The 21,973-nt window shown below is 48.5% G+C and overlaps 10 protein-coding genes across 10 annotated transcripts; 3 read left to right on the forward strand and 7 right to left on the reverse strand.

The window, feature by feature from the left end:
• Window positions 1-1,194: 1,194 nt before the first annotated feature.
• Window positions 1,195-1,898, forward strand: N7511_007730 (peroxiredoxin-like family protein; the record flags this gene model as incomplete). The annotated part of the gene is made up of 2 exons (XM_057130107.1): window positions 1,195-1,354; window positions 1,408-1,898. The coding sequence occupies 2 exons, from the start codon at window positions 1,195-1,197 to the stop codon at window positions 1,896-1,898; spliced, it is 651 nt and encodes a 216-aa protein (XP_056981890.1).
• A 261-nt stretch (window positions 1,899-2,159) lies between these two features.
• Window positions 2,160-3,770, reverse strand: N7511_007731 (uncharacterized protein; the record flags this gene model as incomplete). The annotated part of the gene is made up of 1 exon (XM_057130108.1): window positions 2,160-3,770. The coding sequence occupies one exon, from the start codon at window positions 3,768-3,770 to the stop codon at window positions 2,160-2,162; it is 1,611 nt and encodes a 536-aa protein (XP_056981891.1).
• Window positions 3,771-5,660: 1,890 nt separating this feature from the next.
• Window positions 5,661-7,133, forward strand: bgt2 (GPI-anchored beta-1,3-endoglucanase EglC; the record flags this gene model as incomplete). Its single annotated transcript, XM_057130109.1, has 2 exons — window positions 5,661-6,643; window positions 6,977-7,133. The coding sequence occupies 2 exons, from the start codon at window positions 5,661-5,663 to the stop codon at window positions 7,131-7,133; spliced, it is 1,140 nt and encodes a 379-aa protein (XP_056981892.1).
• A 285-nt stretch (window positions 7,134-7,418) lies between these two features.
• Window positions 7,419-8,523, reverse strand: N7511_007733 (alpha/beta hydrolase; the record flags this gene model as incomplete). Its single annotated transcript, XM_057130110.1, has 2 exons — window positions 7,419-8,263; window positions 8,322-8,523. Coding segments are annotated over 2 exons (1,047 nt in total), but the record flags the coding sequence as incomplete, so codon positions are not given.
• Window positions 8,524-8,945: 422 nt separating this feature from the next.
• N7511_007734 (uncharacterized protein) lies at window positions 8,946-9,704 on the reverse strand (the record flags this gene model as incomplete). Its single annotated transcript, XM_057130111.1, has 1 exon — window positions 8,946-9,704. The coding sequence occupies one exon, from the start codon at window positions 9,702-9,704 to the stop codon at window positions 8,946-8,948; it is 759 nt and encodes a 252-aa protein (XP_056981894.1).
• A 631-nt stretch (window positions 9,705-10,335) lies between these two features.
• On the reverse strand, window positions 10,336-12,132 carry N7511_007735 (DUF3176 domain-containing protein; the record flags this gene model as incomplete). Its single annotated transcript, XM_057130112.1, has 2 exons — window positions 10,336-11,623; window positions 11,684-12,132. 2 exons carry the CDS (start codon window positions 12,130-12,132, stop codon window positions 10,336-10,338), a joined length of 1,737 nt encoding a protein of 578 aa, XP_056981895.1.
• Window positions 12,133-14,688: 2,556 nt separating this feature from the next.
• N7511_007736 (zinc-dependent alcohol dehydrogenase) lies at window positions 14,689-16,110 on the reverse strand (the record flags this gene model as incomplete). The annotated part of the gene is made up of 7 exons (XM_057130113.1): window positions 14,689-14,947; window positions 15,012-15,234; window positions 15,286-15,366; window positions 15,433-15,615; window positions 15,669-15,822; window positions 15,873-15,974; window positions 16,087-16,110. The coding sequence occupies 7 exons, from the start codon at window positions 16,108-16,110 to the stop codon at window positions 14,689-14,691; spliced, it is 1,026 nt and encodes a 341-aa protein (XP_056981896.1).
• A 446-nt stretch (window positions 16,111-16,556) lies between these two features.
• On the reverse strand, window positions 16,557-18,054 carry N7511_007737 (bZIP transcription factor; the record flags this gene model as incomplete). Its single annotated transcript, XM_057130114.1, has 4 exons — window positions 16,557-16,809; window positions 16,862-16,971; window positions 17,037-17,269; window positions 17,598-18,054. The coding sequence occupies 4 exons, from the start codon at window positions 18,052-18,054 to the stop codon at window positions 16,557-16,559; spliced, it is 1,053 nt and encodes a 350-aa protein (XP_056981897.1).
• Window positions 18,055-18,462: 408 nt separating this feature from the next.
• On the forward strand, window positions 18,463-20,298 carry N7511_007738 (uncharacterized protein; the record flags this gene model as incomplete). The annotated part of the gene is made up of 6 exons (XM_057130115.1): window positions 18,463-18,507; window positions 18,630-18,933; window positions 18,999-19,098; window positions 19,186-19,557; window positions 19,607-19,880; window positions 19,936-20,298. The coding sequence occupies 6 exons, from the start codon at window positions 18,463-18,465 to the stop codon at window positions 20,296-20,298; spliced, it is 1,458 nt and encodes a 485-aa protein (XP_056981898.1).
• A 431-nt stretch (window positions 20,299-20,729) lies between these two features.
• Window positions 20,730-21,784, reverse strand: N7511_007739 (N-acyl homoserine lactonase family protein; the record flags this gene model as incomplete). The annotated part of the gene is made up of 4 exons (XM_057130116.1): window positions 20,730-21,087; window positions 21,146-21,393; window positions 21,451-21,598; window positions 21,672-21,784. 4 exons carry the CDS (start codon window positions 21,782-21,784, stop codon window positions 20,730-20,732), a joined length of 867 nt encoding a protein of 288 aa, XP_056981899.1.
• Between the last annotated feature and the right edge of the window lie 189 nt (window positions 21,785-21,973).

Here is a 21,973-nt window from a genome sequence, read left to right on the forward strand (position 1 = left end):
GAGGCGATTCAAGGCCGAATGGGACGAGTGAGTGGTTACCATACTTGAAGTATGGAACTACAATTTCGATGCCACTAGAAAAATGATAACATTTACTTTTTTCAAGTATCATATTTAACATCAAATTATACCCCTACCTTGCATCAACTTCTTGGTGACAAGTTCTTTGTCGCGATGTACGCGAGTTCGTCTGATAACCGCACGCGGCGCGATCCACTTCCCATTTTGACCCATTGTACTGATGTCGCTAATGTGCCCACGCTTGGGTTGTATCTTTGCTTGGAGGGGAATCACCGGGCGACCAGGAAGGTTGGTATTTGTCTAACCTTGCGTTGGTGAAGTGATGGAGGCTGCGAATGAGCAATTTTGGTAGACATAGCGAAGGTGAGAGAGGAGTGTGTAAGTGGAGTGACGAACGAAAGAGTAAGTCTTCGAAGTTGAGGATGAATTTTGTTGAGTGTATAAGTGAAGTCATGATGCGAAAAAGCAAGTGAGGAAATAATGAGAAATAAGTGACAAAATTGGTGAGTGTTATATGCATGCTGAGATTTTAGAACTGCCTCTCAACAGCAAGGCTAGAGCCAATACTACGCCTGCTGTGGTAAACAATCGCATAGCTCTGTAGGCTATAGCGGAGAGTGGATAAATCAAGAAAACAAGATTGCTCAATGCAGTAGATATATAGTAGTCTAAGCTAAAGTCGCCAGAGCGCATCTTTGAATAAGAATATCGAGTTTCAACATGCGTTCTACCTTTTTCGAGCACAGAACACTATCCACGTAGATCGGTCTTCTTCCTCGCACTCCCTAAGCCTCCGCTTTATATAGTAGGTCTCACTGCCTGCCTAGAAGCGGGCGTATCTAGCTCGCAGGCAGATCCCGCTTTCATAGTGTGACCGATGCGGGGGCCGCGCCAACCTTCGAACCAAAACTTTACTAGAGTATTAAGTCGGTTGAGCCAACCAGGAGGTAATCTGGTGTTCCTTATACAGGTATTCTCAGCCTGTTTTGAGGTCTAGCCTCTTGCGCGGGTTAACCCAATCTGTCAGCAGCCGTCAAAGTAGGGGTCATGACGTCATCGCCGTTTTGACGAAGGCGAAACCCAACAACGCAGTTCCTGGAATTAATCGGATTGTGATGCATACATAAGACTCACTATCGGTTTATTCCAAGCTCAGCGGTATAATCAGGAGACATGTCTTCCACGGGGTTCTCGATCGACACATCATTCCTATCAGACGGTAGCCTACATGAAGCCTACGAGCTTGAAATGCAATCGAAAAACGGCGAGCTCGTCCGCTTCGGCGAGCTAGTCGCTGACAAGGGCGACTCAGTCACCACGGTGGTAATTTTTGGTGAGCAATGCACATCAACGCCGAGTCACAGTTTCTCACGAGCAAGTAACTAGTGAGGCACTTCTTCTGCATCTATGACCAAGACTATGTCCGCAATCTCGCCACACAGATGACGCAAAAGATACTGGGCACGATACCAGACCACGCTAAGCCAGCGCAGGTTATCATTATCGGTTGCGGTGATCATACCCTCATCGGACCGTACATGGAAGAAACATCCGATGCCTTCGAGATATATACCGATCCGTCGACTAAAATATACAACCAGCTTCAGATGAAGAGAACCTGGTCGGGATTTAATGAACCCCCGCCGTACTCGCTGGAATCGTTCCCGAGTGCTTTATTCAAGGATTTGAAGCAGAGATGGAAACGCGGATGGTCGGCGCTCAAGGGTGGTCCTGGTGATCAGCAGGGGGGCGAATGGATTTTTCAAAATGGGAAGTTGAAATATGCTCATCGCATGCAGAGTGCGAGTGATCATTTGACGGCTGATCGCCTACTTGGTATTTTGACGGGGGAACAAGTAGAGAAAGAAAATAAATGAACCTGCACTTTGGTGATGGGCAAAGTAATGATAACGGTTTTATATGGATTTTACACACGATATATTGTCTGACATTTACCAACATTTAAGTGTCCCTCGGACATCGGAATGCAACATGATTTGTATACTAAAGGGCTTCGTTAGGCATGGTCTCTAGTATTCACAGATAGCAAATCACTGGAATGCAAAAAGAATGAGATTGCAGGCTCTGTTCTACAAATACCTTCCGCACGCCGCGCGTCGCCGGCCAGCATCACTATTTCATGTCTTGTCATACTTAACCCCCCTAGCCAACCAACACCCAATAGTAAATCCGGTCACCAAGTCTTGCTCATCTCGTCGGAATACTACAGTCCAGTCCCCTGGGGCCGGGGCATCCAGACCACGAGGACAGGTCAAGACCCAGACATCGTCGCCAAGATATCGCATAGGCGTTGGGCTTCCCCGGCCAAGGTATCCAGCAAATGCGCCGTAGAAAACTCCCGCTCCTCCGACACACAAGAAAGTGGAATCAATCTCGTCGCACCGATAAACACCCTCCAGCGAAGTTTCCCTCAAGACTGATTCCCTAGGAGTAATGCGCCGAGCAGCCAACTTGCGATTGTCGCCGATTCGATGAATACTCAACAAGTTTCCCTCGATTGTTGCAGTCATCGACCAGGTTTTACCGGAGGCCGGCGAGTCGAGTCTGAGCGATTCGGGAGATCCAGCGTAACTAATGGATACCTCTCCTTGCTTCTCAGCCTTGGTCACTACAATAGATAACTGGGTGTCTTCGTCAAGGAAAGCACCGAACCACTCGGCAGCTGGTTCGATGAAAATATCCTCAGGCTTGGGGAGTTTCAACAGAGCACGGAAGATATCACTAGTCGGCTGACTTGCATCTGCGTCATTGTTGAATAAGACAATCACTGAAAGGCGCTGTGCGGGTGCATGGCGCCGGTGCAGTCGATATCCTCGAAGTGCACCACCGTGGCCAATTGTATGCACGCCATTCGTGTGCACATGACTCAATCCGTATTTGTATCTTGCTGGAGTCCCGTCTTTGAATTTGGGAGATTCAATAGCTTCGTTGTACCAGCTACCTGGATCGGAAGAACACTGGTCAAGATACTTCTCATACGCGATCATGTCAGTTAGCGAGGCAACCAGTCCGGCATCACCAGCCCACTCCAGTCGGTTCACTGCTGGGATGTATCCGTGAGACTCGTCTCCTTCGTAGCCTACGCAAGGAGGAGGGTGCTTGGCGGTATTTGGACAAAGGAAAGCCGTTTCCATCCCTGCTGGGCGCAGAATGCGCCCTTGAAGCAGCTTGTCGAGAGATTCACCGGTTGCACGCTCAATTGCTTGGGCGACGATGTGGAAATTGAGATTGCAATAAGAAGTCTCCGTCCCGGGTTCGAATTGAAATGATCGGGTTAGGGCAAGCATTGGAGGACAATCTCTGTCAATCAAGAACTCGTCATCGGGCTTCGCGCCCAGTAGAGTGGTCATAGCCCAATAATCACGAAGACCGGATTGCATGGCACATAGTTGTTCAATCGTCACGCCACTGTCTTGTAGTTCGGGGCTCAGCATGTCTCTCACATGGGCGGAAAGCTGCTGCCGAACATCGCCCTGGGCAGCCATAGCTGGAGGAGGGTCTCGCTCCAGATCGAGCAAGAGAGCACACACAAATTGCTTGGTTATTGAACAAATAGGAAAGCGGTGCTCGGCTGTGAGCGTAGTCAATGTCTCCAGGTCAGCGAAGCCCCAGACCCGCTGACCGATGACCTCGCCATCTTTGACGACAGCAACGGCACCGCCCGGGCCTCGAAAACGACGTGCGACATCATCCAAGACATCTTGGACATGTTCTTTGGTGATTTCCATTGTTTGAGATTGATGTAAGAAGGAAGGTTGGGGATGATGGATGTTTACCCCTCTTTGGTTATCGGGCCCTTTAATAACCGCTCGTTCAGTCTCACCTCAGCTGGCCAGTCTACCTTGGTATCATGGTGTTAGGAATACTTCGAAGCTCAGGATATCCATGATTGGTGACTAGCAATTCTCCCGCGACACATTATCGCATGCGCCGCATAGGAGCACTGAAGACGTAGCGATGCCACGCCGCACTACCAGATGAGATCCTACGATATTTCGAGTTCTTTTTGAGCCAAAGGGAGTGGGCTCAAATATAGGGGCCAGGATCCAGCCTTATGGCTTCAACTCAATACAGGATTATCATGATTGGCCCTACCGCTGTTGTACAGTAGGACAAACGTGATTCCAGTCAGGGGCTAGGGTTTAAAGGTGGAGGCATCTGATACAAGTTACTTGGCGTTCAAAATATATCAAATTCGCTGGTACCAGCTTGTGTTTTACGGAAAGCCAAGATCTTCAAAGACGTACTACCAGTACAGTGGTAGTCAACCGGGATCGCAATAAGAGACACAATAATGCATAAATTACTAGAGCAAGACACTTGATAAACTTCAGCTCCGAGACTCAATCTAAGGTCTGCTCTTCCCAAAAGCTGTTGCTCACACCGCAGGTGTCAGGACCTCGCAGTTCTAGTACTAACACGGACGCTCGAGTTCCTCGACCATACTGTAATCTCTTGTAGACCGAACCCGTAGTGCGCAAGGCCATAGACGGGTAACAGATAGGGGTTCATACCATATATTTCGATTGACATACGTAGGTTGCAAGGTAAATCGGAGAGTAATTCAGAGTAACATATTCTATAACTTCTGCGCAACCTCACAATTGGATCATAACCTGGGTGCGGAAAGTGAGGTAAGGGGTTTTGTTCCCTCACTTCGACTTGACTCCACGATCAACCAAGTTGCAGTCGAGTTGATCAACCTCGACCAATTAGTGTGCAATCTGGGCCGGAATAGGAGCACATCCCACGTCAGAGTTGCCAAGAGGGTAGTACCCGAAGGCCCCACCGTGTGGAATGTCAATGGCTTTGTCTGCAGGTACCGTGGGAATTGTGGGCATCGTGGACTGATTGTAATGCGATGTAACGATTCCTTATGTGGACCTTCGATCACGAAGTTCGGGTACTGTGGTGGAAAAAAAAATTATAATGACCCATGGGCAATAGTTCCAAGACATCGGTCCAGATGTGGTCTAAAAACGCACATGCACCACGTTGATCCCTCCCCCGAATCTACAAGACCTTCAACCCTCATAAAGGGGGCATCTAATAATAGGCAATATAAGGAAGGAGATTAATATCCCCCTGATCATGATATCCCCACTCGTCAGGGTTTCTTTGTGTCCATTCTGAAATTCTCACCGACCCACCATGACATAGGGCCGAGGGCACACAGGGTCACGACAAGGAATTGACCGAACCAAGAACGGAGAAAAAGACAAGCGAAGCGGATGGGAATATCCGGGGATCGGGCAAATCATCAGAAAGCCTTCAGAGCCCCCACTGCTCTTTGCATAAAATTAGAACCAGTCAGGTCCGGGTTGCACCAATCGGCTGCCGCCAATCGGAGTTAAAGTGGACAGGCAAACGTGTCTCGCCCCACTCGATCCGCAACTCTGCGCAGTGGCGGATTCTAGACCGAATTTTCTGGGTTTCGACGTGAGGTTCCTTTCTCAGATACTTCTATCCTGTTCTTTCCCCGTTTGCATCTCTCTTCTCTTCATCTTCTTTTCAGTCTTTCCCTGGATACACTCTTTTAATCCCAGGCTTTCTTCCTGTTCTCACATCTGTTTCGATTTCTTCCATTTGTCTCACAACACTCGTTTCTTCTCTTCAAAATGCGTTCCGCTCAGTTCCTCGCCCTCGCGATGGCCGTCGCTACCTCCGAGGCCGTCTCGCAGGGTTTCAACTACGGTGCCTCCAAGGTTGACGGCACTGTCAAGGTGCAGTCCGACTTCGAGACCGAGTTCAACACTGCCAAGAACCTCGTTGGCACCGACAACGGCTTCACCAGTGCCCGTCTTTACACTATGATCCAGGGTGGCACCACCAACGGCCCCATTGAGGCTATCCCCGCCGCCATCAAGGAGAAGACCACCCTCCTCCTCGGTCTCTGGGCTTCCGGTGGTGACATGGCCAACGAGATCGCCGCTCTCACCTCCGCCATCGACACCTACGGCGAGGAGTTCACCAAGCTCGTCGTCGGTATCTCCGTCGGCAGCGAGGATCTCTACCGTGTCTCGCAGACCGGTGTCGAGGCCAACGCTGGTGTCGGTGTCGAGCCCGCCACCCTCGTGGACTACATCAACCAGGTCCGTTCCGCCATCTCCGGCACCACCCTCAGCGGTGCCTCCATCGGTCACGTCGACACCTGGAACTCCTGGTCCAACAGCTCCAACGCTGCCGTCATTGAGGCCGTTGACTGGCTCGGTTTCGACGGTTACCCCTTCTACGAGAACACCAAGCCCAACTCCATCGACGACGCCAAGGCTCTCTTCGATACCGGTGTCGCCAACACCAAGGCCGTCGCCGGCGACAAGGAAGTCTGGATCACCGAGACCGGTTGGCCCGTGACCGGTGACAGCCAGAACTTGGCTGTTGCCAGCACCGCCAACGCCAAGAAGTACTGGGATCAGGTTGCCTGCCCCCTCCTCGGCAACACCAACACCTGGTGGTACATGCTCAACGATGAGGGTGCCAGCCCCAGCTTCGGTGTCTCCAGCTCCAGCTCCGACACCACCCCTCTGTACGACTTGACCTGCAAGGCCTCCTCCTCTTCCTCCGCTGCTGCGTCTTCCAGCACCGGCCTTACCGCTGACAAGTCTGGCGTCGCTACCGCCGCTGGCTCTACTTCCACTGGCTCCGCCTCCGCCTCTGGCTCCGGCTCTGATGCCTCAGGATCCAGCTCTGGCTCTGCCTCCAGCTCTGGCTCCGCCTCCGGCTCTGGCTCTGGCTCTGGCTCCGGTTCTGGCTCCGCCTCCGGCTCCGGCGCCGCTGCCAGCTCTGCTACCCCCTCCATGACCTCCATCGCCGGCCGTCCCTCCACCAAGCCCAAGGGTTCCAAGAGCGCCTCTGCCTCTGCCTCCGCCTCCGCCTCTGCTTCCGGCTCTGCCTCCACTGGTTCCGGTTCTTCCGCCTCTGGCTCTGGCTCCAGCGCCTCCGGATCTTCCGGCTCCGACAACGCCTCCGGCTCTGGCTCTTCTTCCGCCGCATCTCCCTCCTCCAGCGCTTACACTGGCTCTGCCGCCCGTGTCACCGGCTCTGCTGCCGGTGCTTTGATCGCTGCTCTGGCTCTTGCCTTCACCTTCTAAGCGCATTAACTTTATGGGGCGATTCGGAGTGATTGGATGATACCTCACTCACCTTAAACCTGTCTTATGATAGTCGGTGACCTGTTTTCATGTACTATTTTCTTTACTTTCATTGAAATATCTTACAATTCGAGATGTGTTCTAGATTTCTTCCTGTACATTACTAAGGCAATTCATTCTTAACCAACGTTTGGCCACACTCTGTAGTTGACTAGATAAATCCCATGTCTAATGTTTCAAAGGGTATTCTTCTATCTATACCTCTTCCCTTATTCATAATTTACCACCAACCCCACCCCCAACACGCTCAAAAGCCCGATCCACAAACGCCAAAGCCCCATCATAAGCCTTAGCAGTATCCCTCCCAACCACCGACTCATCCTCAGGCTGAAGCGCAAACTCCCAAAGCCCATGTGCACCCCCCTCAACCAAGAACAACTCACTCTCAACCCCAGCCTCCCTCAACTGCCTATGATGATAAACACTCTCGCGAGGCAACACCACCTCATCCTCAGTCCCATGCACAAAAACACTAGGCGGATAATCCGCGCCCACAAAAAACTGCAAAAAACTCTCCCTCAACTGCACAGGCACCAGTCCCTCCCTCTCCCCATACCCAACCGCCCCCAACATGCCCCCCAACCCCGGCACCCCCAAACACCCATCCAGCATCGTCCCATCTAGCTCCCACCTCACCGTCAACGCAAACCGCCTCGACACAGGAGCCCCCTCCTCAAGATCATCACTAACAACAGTCCGATCAGCCAACAACGCAGGCACATCATCCAAATTCACAAATCGGGCAATCGAAGTCGCCGGCCGGCCCTCCGTCCAGTGGTCCAGCAGCAGATCCCCGCCGAGTCCGTACACAGACAGTAACGCTGCCGGCTTGGGCGTTGCGTAGATGCATGCTGCGCGCGCGGAGTACGCGCCAGCCGAGAACCCACTTACGGCGATGCGGGCCGGGTCGAGGGTTGTGTTTGCTGGGAGGGCTTGGGCGAATGCTGAGTTGGGGTTTGTGAGGAAGGTGAAGAGCGCTTTGGCGTCGTGGATTTGATCGGCTGTTGTTGTTGGGTGCACGAGTCGGTAGTCTGCGCTTATGAAGATGTAGTTTGCCTTTTGGCAGTGGGCTTGCGTGGGTGTTAGTTTGGGGGTTGGGTTTGGATTGAATTGGGTTGGAGTGCGTACCGTATAGCCAGTGTGGGAATGATAGGGAGCGTCGTGATCCGGCGGTCATTCCGCCGCCGTGGTAGTATATCATGGCGGGGAGGGAGCCGGTTGATGTTGCTGGGGGTAAGTAGTAGTCCATTTTGATGTCGTGGTTGTCGACTGTTGAGTAGGTGAGGGTGGTGCCTCCCTCTGGGAGGTTGATTTTCTTGAATTGGGGCATTGCAGTGGTTGATTGTTGATTGACGAGTAGTTCTGGTTTTGTTGTATGGTGGGATGTTGACGTTAGATGTGTGGGTTATATACGATTGCCGGGGAGAAAGCGGGGGCTAATCAAGCTATGAGTTCTGTCTTCGTGTCGATCTCTGGACCGGATTCTTCTCGGCCAATGGATCTCCGGTAGCAATTCCTTATTTTGAAGCTTTGTTGGTTGCCGTCTCCGCTACAGACAACACAATAAATGGTGACGGGTGCGGATGACCGGGGAGGAGCCCCGCATATGCCCGGCTTCGGAGGTTTTCGTATACCCGTCAGCCGAAGCATTAACTGAATAGCTATCGATGTATGGTTTCAATCTGGGAGCTCATTGGAACGGAGTATCAAAAGACAATTGAAATAAAGCTGCATCGCTCTTCACGTACAACGTTACTCCTTCCACTCATCTCTCCCAAGTCGAATAATATCAGGTTGCTCAACAACCCAATAGTTCGACGGTGCATTCCCATCATGAGCCACTCGAGCAGCTGCCACAGCCGCCCGACCAATAACAGTCTGATCCGCAGCTGTCTTCCACATTAGCATGCATACATAGTGTAGACGCGAACAATCAAAAGCCTCACCAATCTTATCCTGAACACCCTGGCCCAACTTATTCAAACTCTCCATAAACCTCTCCAAAAAGGCAACCTTGGCGTTCTCCCGACCAATAATCATACCCGGACGAAGAATAATAGCAGTGTCGAATCCCATCGCCTTGATGGCATCTTCAACACCAACCTTCATCCGGGAATACGGGACCCACCCCCAAAGCAGACTCCTAGTTCCACCACTAGAAATGAAAACGTATGTTTTCACACCGGCCGCTTTGGCGGCTTTGGCATTGTCAATGACGGAGTCGTGGTCGATCTTCCATTGGTTGGCGAGGCCGCCTGGACCATTTCCCATTGTGCCGACTGCGTTGAAGACAGTTGTTGGTTTGGGGGTTAGGGTGGATATCATACCGGCCCATTGGAAGATGTCGGGTTCTTGAAGGGATTGTAATTTCGGAGATTGCGTGTTTGGAAGTCTTCTGGAGATGGTTTTCACAGATTGGAATTGTTCGGTGGTGAGGAGGGTTGATAGGATTTGAGAGCCGACTGCGCCCGTGCAGCCGAAGACTGCTGCTGCTGCTGGTGTTGTTGTCATGGTGGGTGATTTTAATGCAGAGTACGGGGGCTTCAAGTAGTATTAAATGGGCCGATGTGTGGTGTAAGCTGTGTAGAATGTTGCGATCGTTGACAGCGTCGGAAATGATAGGGTTGTCAAGGTCGCAAACAAGGGGTACAAGGTGCCGGCCTCTTGTTCTTTCAAATAGATAAGTTCACTGGGATAATCTTCTGGGAAAATTTAATAATAAATCATGAGACCTTGGAAAGTTCAGGAATTTATAACTTCCCTGTAGCTATGCTTTAGCGCATTTACAAGGCAGGTGCCCTCGGTGGCTGACGTTAGCCACAAGCGGATCTCCAGCGATCTGTGGCAAATAATATCAGCCACGGGAACTGGTGACCCTTAATTTGATATCTTAAGTTGATAGAGACACTTGTAGCCCTGGCTAATAAATTATTCAAACCATGCCAGATCCCAAATTCGTGGCAATCGCTCAATAACGCCGGATCTGTAAGATCGCCTAGTCCGGTCTGGGTTAGCGCATGTCTACAGTTAAGTATTTAGTGAGGAAAACATCTTTAACAAATCATAAACCATTAATATGGTATAACATAATATACAGATGCAGAAATGAACCAAAGATATATACAAGAAATTTCACAACCCATCACGAAGTACGAACAGCCTTAAGCCTAGGCCCCTCAGCTGAACTCTCCAAATAAACATCCATGCTCCTTGAAGTGATCTCCATCCCCTTGAGCGTAGAATCCGGCTTCACCGGGGCACTCCCATCAATCTTCAAGTCAGAGAAGAGCAATGCCAAGGGGGAAGATTTCCAAATATACTGTCTTCTCGTGTGGAAGACAGTAATGACCAAGAACACGAAACTGAAAACCACCAGGATGATCGGAAGAGTCATCCAGGGCCAGCGCACACGAACATACGATTCAGTCTTCCACGCAGTCCCATTCTTGATAGAATTACAGACCTTGGACCGAGCGTGTACTGTCAACGAGGAGGCGAGTGACTCGAAGACAGAGTTTATTTCACTATAATTGCCGTACGTGCCGTAAACAGCTTCAATTGTATCGGATGACCAGCTGGGTCGATTGCTGACGGGACGAGAACCTTTTCCCTTCAGAAGTGGAGAAAGGGAATTCGACATGGCAAGTGTGCTGTAGTAGTTGACTTCATAAGTACACTCTGGACTGTCTTTGTTCTCGCGTCGTGTTCCATTCACGTAGCAGGTGTCTGGGGTGATTTCGACGCTCTTTCCAAAGGCGCTGTAATCGGTTGTCGAGTTTGATGTGCCGTCATTTGAGGTTACCGTTTCTGTGAATATTCCGCCGTTTACTGCTGCGTCGTATGTATCGACGCAGTAGTAGAGGGCACATTCGGTTGCACTGACATCTGGGGGTGTACCGTAGCCGGATGCGCTGATGGCCGTGAAATTAAGGATCAATGCGAGGTCGGTTGTGTTCAAGCTGATAAGGGGTTGGTAGGTAGTGGTGTTAATCATGGTGTTTGTGTTGATGGCGGTATTGAATGAGAAACCATTTGGTAGTTTGTAGTTGTATGAGAAAAAGGAACCAAGAGCTTCTTTCTTCAGGGTGAGAGACTCCGTAATGTTGGAACAGCGACTGCAGTACCCCAGAGACTGATATGGTGAGAATGTGCAGTTTCCAGTTGCACACTCCATCATAACATTTTTACTGTTCGGGCTCTGTTCCTGGAAAAGACCGGAGTAGATGGCGCCCATGGTGGAGAGGGGGACTTTGTTCATCCCTGGACCAGACCCCTCGTCATAATCGGTGTAAAGACTAGCATTGCAGACTTGAATCGACGATTTTCCAGCAGCTTGAACTGACCGCTCCTGAATGCCCATAACCTGTTGAACAAAAGGATCGGTGGCTGCTGCCAACACGAGAATAACACACCCGAACGTCACCAAATGGCTATAGATAACTGTTAGTCTGAACAAACATTCGTATTCATTACCCGAATAGATAGCTCACCGAGGAACGAATCGCAAAAGCGCAACAAAGGCCCCCGCCGGTCCGCGACTAGCAGCATCAAGCAATGCCAAGTCACTGAGCTTATTTCCATTGCTAAACCACGACCACTTCAGCTGCGACAGACCCTCGCAAACAATAAAAACCATGCAAGCCTTCATCACCGTAGACAAAACCGATACCAGCGCGTTAAGCGTGATGCCATACGGCCAATCAGGCATGAGCTTTCCATCGAACTCGTACAACACCACAATAATCGCAATGAGAAACACGACCGAGGTGAGACAACTCAGGATTTCCAGGGTCCAGCTAGAGCCCCAGAAAAACGGCTGCGACTGAATAACTGCCTGTTGCTCTGCCGTGGACAACGGTCGTGTCTTGCCTGCCTGTGTCACAGGCGGGTCGTCCAGTCGGACATAGGTGAGCGGATACTCATTCTTTAACTGCGACATCTTGACTGTTGAAAGACATTACACGGATGCGTGTGGCTTTTGAGGGTATTGAGAGCATTAAGGAGAAGAAAATCGGGACCAGGAACTCGATGAGCCAGGGTACTTCCCGACTGAGCAAACAAGTGAAACTAGGGCCATTGATGGAGCTAAACTGTGGTTTATTCCCGAATTGTTGGCGATTATCTATTCCTTGCAGAGCTTAGTGTCGGAACCTTTCTCCACTGGATCGTCGACTTACCCTAACGGCGTGCTTGTTGAGCAGGGGAAAAGTGGACCGGGAAAATAGTTTTGAGACACTGCTCCCTAAATTCTGGAAAGGTGTGGGTTTGTTTGTTCACTCTATTTTTCGCAATAGGGTTTGAGTTACTACCATAGCTTTATTTATCCTTTTCGTTCAATTATAGCACTCTCGTGCCGATCAGAATGTTTGATGTTCGTCCCAACAGTCGTCCTTTAATTGCGCCCGTGTCGATCGTGTACTTCAGCTGAGCCCTGCCACAGTTGAGAGAACAAGCAATGAATCACTTAGTGATATCTTAGGGCAGTTATGTCATTTCCATATTTTAAATATTAAACTCCATCGCTTTAAGGTGACAGGCGCGCCAACTAGTTGGCGCTATAGAGTAGTTTTTCGCAGGGTCAAAGGGCATTACATATCGGGCCTATGTACCGAATCTGAAGATTTCACCTACCTCCAAGCATAATTCAGGGGTCGTAGCAAAAAAATTCAAGTCTCAGTGTTTTAGTTGTACGGTTCGCAAATCGGGGTGCCATAGCGAAAACGTAGCTGTGAACGTCAGTTAAGTCTCGGATAGGAAATTGAGACTGGAAAAAATAGGGTTACAAGCCATCAAATGTAAAGCAGTTTTTTGGGGGCTAAAACCTCGCTTGTGACAGTTTTCCTTCTACTTCGCAAGGATTAGCCGTGTCGAAAAAGAGTATCGAGCTTTGGAACCTGTGGCGTTGTTTTTCAGCCCCAACTACAGGAAATTCCCTTAACACTGGTTCCTATGTATCCCGTAGAAACCAATCATCGCATAGAGACCTTCGTATTAACTATCAATGTGCATTTACCACCAGGCTCCAGAAGTTCCGTTTGGTTTGTTGCCTCGGACACCGCCACAATTCGCTCTCTGTACTTTTGCGCCCCGTAAAACTCAGCCACAATTAGCGCGAGGTCTGACGTTGCATAAAGAGCGGATATTAACAACGTTTCAGCATTCTGATCTCCACAAAGATGGAGTCTCTTGGTAATATGATCAGCTACCTCAGAAGACTCGAATGGACAGAACGAGTTCAGCACGTTTGCAAGTTCTGTGATCGAACGAATTTCAGCAGTATTGTTTACGAAGTGAGCTATCATATTTTGACCTTATTGGTGAACCCGAAGTCCTGACTATTAATGAAACAAAGGATGAACAGTTGCTTGCAGTTGACAATATCCGGTTGTCCGGTCACCATCACTGGCTTATTATACCAAAGCAACATGTTGTCCGTGACATTGAAGCTCTCAACGGTGACCATCTCTCGCTCTGTAAGGATGGATAAGATCCAATTTTCAAGAATTCAATACTTACCGCTATCATAATATTAGTGCAAGATATGGATAGAGTAAAGCATCATCTGCTTGAGTCTCTCTGTCCTGATACGCCTTCATCAGATATACATTCGGGGTACCACAGGGGGCGACGTCCACTAATGGGCAACATGTTCTATCCAGACATTGTCTCCATTCATCATTTACATCTTCATGTTATAGTTCGACCCGATCTAGTTGGGTGGCTATGCAGATATCCTGCATGGTTGGCGCTCATGTGGAAGTCAGATGTTCAGGTGCTACAAGAGGTTGAAACACTAGCAAAAAGGAATTCATAATATTCGAGACATGAGACACCGATTTTTACTGGAGGATGCACCTGAAATTCAGGCTACAATCTGATCACTGGTATAGATCGCGTGTATGTTGAAAAGGATAGGCGGAGGCAGAGCTCGAAGTCAGTCTTGTGGCGGTCGCGTCTGACCGTATCTTGAATGGGGCCTTAGGGGTCCAAACGCCGTTGTGTAGGCTAATGACTGGACATGAGAGACTGGGTAAACACTTTGTATAAGCGAAAATCATCATTTTTCGTCTCCAGTCGCGCGTACGTTGGGCCTTGGCGACATAATCAGCGCGATGCCGATTCTGCACCTCGGCACAACTTTAATTCAAAGCTTTTTCATGGCACTTAACCCTGCCTTTCTCTTAACCATCTCAAATATTTGGAAACAAGCTATAGTACATATATTCCGTTGCAGTGGGAAATTTCGCAATGGACTGAGACTGGCTACCAAAGTGATCGTTGGTCTTCCCTCCCTTGAAAGCAAAGAGTGTGATCTTGACTACCAACCTGATGGCTAGTTGGAACAAGGTGAATGGATCGGTGAGCGATAATTGGTGTGCATTATGTTGAACCAACCGGTACGTATCAGCACTCAATCAGCACGAGGTGAATATCCTTTTGTCATATCGAGTTTGTCAAATTGATTCAGCTATTGGGATCTATTGTTGCAGGCGAACTAAAAGACGATACCAAACCGGCCAGCTGTTTTGCCGTTCTCCATGAGATCTATCATCTTCTGAATATCTGCGATATCGTTGAAGGTAGTCATATGGGCCTTGATACCATGCCTATGGCTAAACTCAATGGGCTCACGCATTTGCTGTGGCGTACCACTGCTTGCACCCATAATGCGATATTTTCCCAGGAGAATGTCCAGAGCATTGACTGACAGATTATCTTTGGGTATACCAATGACCATGAGAATACCGTTGATCCTAAGAAATACGTCAGTGTGTTCAAGGGAATTGGTCGACGCTAGTGAGGAGAAGATAATCTTACCTTAGCACATTGGGAGCGCTTCCATATGCAGCATTAGAGGCACTAAGAACCACCGCCGCATGAGCACCCCCACCTGTCAGTCGTGAGATATCCTCGGCGTAGTCCGGATTCTTCGCTGAGTTGAAGACGGCGTCTGCACCAAGAGACTTTGCCGATTCTAGTTGAGATTCAGAGATGTCGATTCCTATGACACGTAGCTTCAACGCCTTGGCATATTGGATTGCTTGAAATGGTTAGAAAGTTGTATCAGGTCTGAAAATAGTTTCAGGATTACCTAGATGGCCCAGACCTCCACACCCAATGATCGCAATCCAGTCTCCTTCCTTGAGTTCGCACTTTTTGACTGCGTGATATGCTACCAGATTGGAATTCATCGTCAGTCGACCAATAGAGTGACACAATTATAGGTTTCATATCTCACCGGTTATTCCAGCACAGAACAAAGGTGCCGCTGTGCTCGGATCCATTCCGATAGGAAGCACCATGGCATTGCGGTAATCCGACAGAGAGTATTCCGCAAAATGCCCATGAGTCGTAAATCCATGAAGTTGACCAGTTCCCTTTTCGCAGTGCAGATTATGAACTTGGCATCCCTCACATTCATCTACAGAAGCCAAATTAGCGTTCAATGAGTTGATAGTCATGATCGAAACCTACAGCAAGCGTAACTGCACCCAAGACACCCGACTAAATCCCCTATCTTGAATCCTGTCACGTTGCGTCCCACAGCAACTACCGTGCCGGTATTTTCATGTCCGATCGTAACTTTCTCCATGGGGGGCTTCTCAGCCGTATGTCCCCAGAAGAGCATCTGTATATTGGGTTAGCATCATATAAAACCTATTGTCAAAGAAGTTGTACCAGGTCAGAGTGGCACAACGATGCACAAGCATTCTTGATCAGAATATCATCTTCGCCCGGCTTGGGAATCGGGATCTCATTAACCTCAACTTTATTCAAGGTCTTTGGGACAGTGGTTTATTAGCTATCTCTCGCAACGATTTATTCAATTCAGCCACTCAGGGACATTGCGTATTTGGTCCAAAGAAGACTAAACAAGAGGGTTGAAGCTTACAGTGTTGAATTGAGCAGCCCTCATTGTGTCAGTCATCTTGTCAAAAAGCTCGACTTAATCGCCAGATGCAGGTAATCAAGAGATCTTAGGCCCTACTTATATGTTTGGCATGGCATTTCCCCGTGGGGTAGGTAGTGAGCTTTGATCTAAATGTGACCAAGTGTCGGAAGGCCTCCGATATCTTGCACGTTTGAATCCATGGAGAGCCCACATCGAGTCATGCATCAATGGTCATGAGAAGATTTTCAGACAGCAAGGCAACTAACCCTTTTTTTTTCTCTGCCAAGAGAAACTTACTCGGTTGTCATGACTCGCACGCCTGGAAGAGCCCTCGCATTGCATAAAAGATACCGATTGAAGAGAGTAGTGATCGCCGTTGTGGGACACTCAGTGACATCAATGAGGCGTAGAGAATTAACTGCCAAGAAAACAAATGCTTGCTAATTATGAAACATAGTCGTTGTTTTGATCTACTCATCAATATACACGTCGGATGTCCATTCGGAAAAGAAATCCCGAAACTGACGAGGAGCAAACCAATTACTTAGCCGCAGAATATGTTTTTCGAAGATGGTGTTCAGTGGCTTTCCTTCCTCTGAATTTACGACGATATCTTCACAATCGTAGGGCCAACTAATCGTAACATGCTGAGAGTATAGCTCAGAAAAGACGGCGAAGGGGTATCGATCGGGATCTCCAATGAGAATATCTCGCACACGGGGCCTTGAGACGTGTCAGTAATATTACCACAAGTTAGAATGATATGTAAACTAACCAAGGAATGTTATCAATCCAAGCAGCATGCGGAATAGTAACCTGCATTACAGTCGGCCGAAGCCACACGGGCATGCGAGCATAGCTTTCGCTGTTCGGCGATATTTGCCACTAATTAATGTTAAAAAGATGGCTTAGCGAGAGTTCCAGATGGGCAGAGTTTTGTCGCTACGTACACGCGTGGTATGATGCATGAGATACATAAAGGCCAGCTTTTCTGGCATGTTCACGTGTGGAAACGTTGTAAGAACTTCCGCCATTATACGGCTTATGGCGTGTGAGCTCGGAGCTGCTGTTGGATTCAGGAGATCACTGGGGCATATTTGTTCCGCGCCAAGGACATCGGCTAGAGGTACACCTCGAGCAAGCATAGATCGTCGCGAGATGATGAAGTCCAACAAAATTTGATCTAAGGGACATGTCGCACCCGTGTGTTTCGGCAATACACAAGCCACTGACCTCGGGCTAGCACAGGGTGATACTGAGCCATGAGTCATGTGTACACCGCTGAACGTGGGGTAGAATTGAGGATCTGGGAGACTGTGGGGGTATGCATCTGTCCGAGCTGTTAGAAACTAAGTATCTCATTCGTCGCCTATGTTCAATGCGCGGGAGAGGGCGGTTACCATTCAATATACTTGGTCCCACTAAGGCCCTTGCAGAAGTGGGTAGCAATGGCCGGTTCGATCCAGCTTCGTGTGTAATATTCGGTTGATTCGCCGCAGTTGGTTCATTACCCGCGAGATACATGCCATGATCGACAAGGTGAGGCTCGGCCGTGACTGATTGGGGTTGTGCAATGTCTATACCTCGCCGACCGTCTTCTGGGGTTGATATCACTTGCTTAGTGGCACTAACGCCACTTGTTGCGCGTTGTATGTCTGTTTCTGGAAGTACCGGAATATTACCTATAGCAAATTGTCCAATGCTCTCAAGGGAAGATTTGAGCTGACGATTCTGATCACGCAGTAGCTGAATCTCTTCTATCATAGACTTTTCCCGCTGCGAGAATGAATTCTTGAAAACGGCGATGTCATTTTCGAGTTCTTCGATGCGGTGTTTGGTACGTTGTCGCATGGCCCTTTGGGCCTTCCGATCAAGTTCCCGTTTGTGCGTTATTTGGGCTGCAGTGAGGCCTGAGATTGTCCTTTTTCCCTTAGTGCGCGAGGGCGCACGCTCCTCAGAGTCAGACATTCTGTGATCCCCCGTGTGAAATTCGGGTTTACCTATACCGACTGGGAAAAGATACTCAAGGTGGCAACGGGGCGCTTGTTTTACCTCAGTGTGTCATGCAGGATTCACTTGGTTGGTTGGCGAATTTTCCATTGGTGTCTGGCTCGGACTGCGCCATTTAGTGAGGCATGACATTCATGACTCTGGTTACATGAGTCAGGTGGGACTGATGGTCACTGATCTCGGGAGTCTACGCGTGATGAGTCATGAGCACTCGATCATGGAGACCCGCACCCATCAACCAATCAGCATCGGAGATAGTAAGAATATCAACGAGGTATATAGATCAAGATGGTAATTCTACAAAGAAGGGTAAAGTCAATGCAAGCTCCTCTTGAATTTATAAAGATTTCTTCGACTTGTTCAACCATGATACTCGATTCGCACCTTACTCAATTGTTCATCAACAACCAGGTAAGCTGCACTCAGAAAAAGCCCCATGATGCTGTGCAAATATTGACCACTATATCAAGTATGTGGATTGTTTAAATAAAGAGAAAAGGTATTAATTTCTGCTCTATACTGATTGAATCGAGTTCCTTACACCCACCAGAATCTCCGTCTATAACCCAGCAGATGGCACCCTCGTGAGCGACTCAATTCCCATTGCTGGCGAGGCCGATGTCGACCAAGCCATTGAAGCAGCTCAGCGGGCATTTGCGCCAAAATCTGAATGGCGTAGCATGGATGACTTTGCCCGCCAGAAGGTTCTCCTGAACTTTGCGGATTTAATCGAGGAAAATCAAGAATATCTAGCGTCCCTGACGAGAGTCACTTTGGGTGCACCTTACAACCCATTTGGAAAAGCGGAGATCGACACCGCCATAGGTTGTTTTAGATGTTTGTCCCCTCTTTTCTCTTCAAAGGCTTGTCATCTACGGAATTTGTGGCTGACAGATATATAGATTATGCGGGATGGGTTGGCAAGTTTGCCGGTCAAAGCTTTCCAGCTACAGATGGTTTTTACAAGGTCGTCCGAAATGAGCCTTTGGGAATCGTTGCAGGGTGAGACTCGCCTATTTGTTTTGTGATGACTTTTTATTTTCGTGTCGCTATTGGTCGTACCAAAATGATGATCTGACTGTTCCATAGCATCATTCCATGGAATGGCCCGCTAGCATCGATAGGCCTGAAAGCCGCGCCTGCACTGGCGACTGGAAATGTGTTCATATTAAAGCCAAGCGAGAAGACTCCGCTCGCTGCTGCCGCCCTCGGAAACCTTGCCGTAAAGGCTGGATTTCCACCAGGAGTCTTCCAGGTTTTGACAGGAGATGGCAGCACGGGTGCGATTCTGGCGAGTCATATGAAGATTGCCAAAGTAAGCTTCACTGGCAGTGTGCCAACAGGTAAACATGTTCAAGTTCTTGCGGCAAAGAGTAACCTGAAACGCGTCACACTTGAACTTGGAGGCAAAAGCCCAGCAGTGGTGTTTGATGATGCGAATCTGGAAAATGCCGTGAAGTGGTGAGTCTTATTACCCTTTTGATATATGCAAGGCAATCTGATGATGTAGGTGTGTGAACGCATTGACAACCAACTCGGGTCAGATTTGTTTCGCTGCGACCCGGGTATATGTTCAAGACGGCATTTATGACAAATTCTTGTCAGCCTACCGCAAGGCATTCGAAGCCAAGCAAGAGAAGATGGGGGACCCAGGCAGCTCTAATTCAGAGATAGGCCCTGTTGTAGATCAAGCTCAGTATGAAAGGATTTTGGACGTCATAGCGACTGCCAGGAAGACCAATGATGGCAGACTATTACAAGGAGGAGAGCCAACACCTTCCAAAGTTTGTGATTACAGGTCTAAGATATACATTCACGGTTTTTACTGACTATCTGAAGGGATATTACATTGAACCTGCCATTTTCTTGGACACAGGGGCTGATTCCGTCATTGCTCGGGATGAGATTTTTGGACCGGTTGTGGTTATTAATCGCTTCAAATCGGAGGAAGAGGTTATCGAACTTTCGAACTCATCCAAATATGGCCTAATGGCTGGTGTCTTTACGCAGGATATTAACCGGGCTCTCCGATTGAGTGAAGCCTTTGATTCAGGGGTTGTCGGTGTCAATTGCATCAGCACCATTCATTTTTCATGTCCGTTTGGTGGGACGAAGGAAAGTGGCGTTGGGCGCGAACTTGGTGTTTATGCTCTACATGCTTACACTGAGCCGAAGACAGTTCTGATCAATCTCGGTTACTGATACAGAGGACTTTGTCAACATCTTTGGCACTATCTCGAATCTTGGAGAAGCAGAAGTGAATTATCCAAGTTTTTGATAGGCAAAGTTGACGTGAAATGTCTCTGTTTATGTACATAGCTTTCGATAGTTGCCCACGGAAGGTATGGGAGGTGTATTGCGTGCAAATCTTTATTTTCATCTACATGATGGTGACAGAAGCAGAAATAAGGAAACCAACATGATATAAAACGTTTGACTTGGCGCTCAGTAAGTAAATGAGGACTCACGAAGATGTACATAAAATTGGGTGCATCAAACTTTGGAAAGATCAAGAAAATCTTGCGTTGTTTCAACTCGATGAAGCGCCTGCATGACCATTACAACATTAGTTATGCAACAAGCTCATTGAAACTTGATTGATGTGATTGATTGAAACCTTGGGTAGTTATGCGCTATTCATAGTAAGCCTTTCTTTTTATAAGCTCTTCCGCAGTCTCCAAGTCATGACCAAAGATCAACGTAGCAGAGAATAACTTTTGCAAGCGTCTGATCAATTTCCCACTATCCAGCCAGCTGCGATAGTCGCGCAAAAGCCAGCCATGTGCGTAATTCATCTCGAAATTCTCTTTGATATGATACTGATCTGTTGTCCAAATGAAGGTCCCGTCTTTTGCCAGATTGACTTGCAAAATGCATAACCCTGGGGTATGACCAGGGCAGTGGTGCAGTGTCAAGCCTGTACAAAGGTCCAATTGAGAGTCGTTGAATGTCTGCCAGCTTATGGTACCGTCAAGCTTCAGATAATCCGCCCTATGGGTATGTCAGACAGAGTGATGATAAATTGCCACAAATAAAACCCTACATATACAAACCACCGTCTGAATTCGTTCCTGCCGCCCAGCAAGCATGTTTGAACTCTTCCTCGTGGACATAGATTGGGACACCTGTATTCCGGAAATGCTCCAATCCCCCGGCGTGATCCAAATGCAAGTGACCCATGATCACCGCCTTTACATCCTTAATATCATACCCTGCGGACTTTATGGCCTCTGGTAAATGATTTTTGTCCGTATAACTTGTGCGAGGGAATAGATCTGTCGCCTCGCTACTCCATTGCTGTAAGGTTAATTAGCGAACATGCATATAAGACTCAAGGAACCACGAAAAATGTACCGCGTCGATATCCTCTACACTTCCACATTCAAACAGGATCAGCCCCATCTCTGGATGATTTATCAGCCCAGCAATCATCATCAGATCTCTCCACTTATGGACGGGGTTTGGGTTGCTAGCTGAACCCGCATTGGCACCCATTAGGAGCCTACATATAAGCAAATAAATAAGATCAATCTTAGGCACTGACTTCAGGATCGCGATTAAAGAAGCAAACGTACCAGCCTTCGTCGACCGATAAAGTGCCTAGGTTGAGAATGTGCATTCTAGTGCCCGCTGGACATGCGTATGCAGGGAGAGCCACGGGAATGAGCTGTTGCATTGGAGAAGCCATGGTGAAATTGATTAGAATACGATTGAATGTTGCGATATTGCCATTTGCATAGGTGAGGTTGAGAAGCCTATTCCATTAAAGTCCCTCGGCTTTATATATGGACAAATCGTGGACAAAGCGGACCCACCCGCATTGAATGGTGGGATTGTGAATTCCGTGGAAGTTATAGGCTGTCGCTCTGCGAACTCT

Source organism: Penicillium nucicola, assembly GCF_028828085.1.
Source record: "Penicillium nucicola strain IBT 29836 chromosome Unknown utg000008l, whole genome shotgun sequence".
Lineage (NCBI taxonomy): Eukaryota > Fungi > Ascomycota > Eurotiomycetes > Eurotiales > Aspergillaceae > Penicillium > Penicillium nucicola.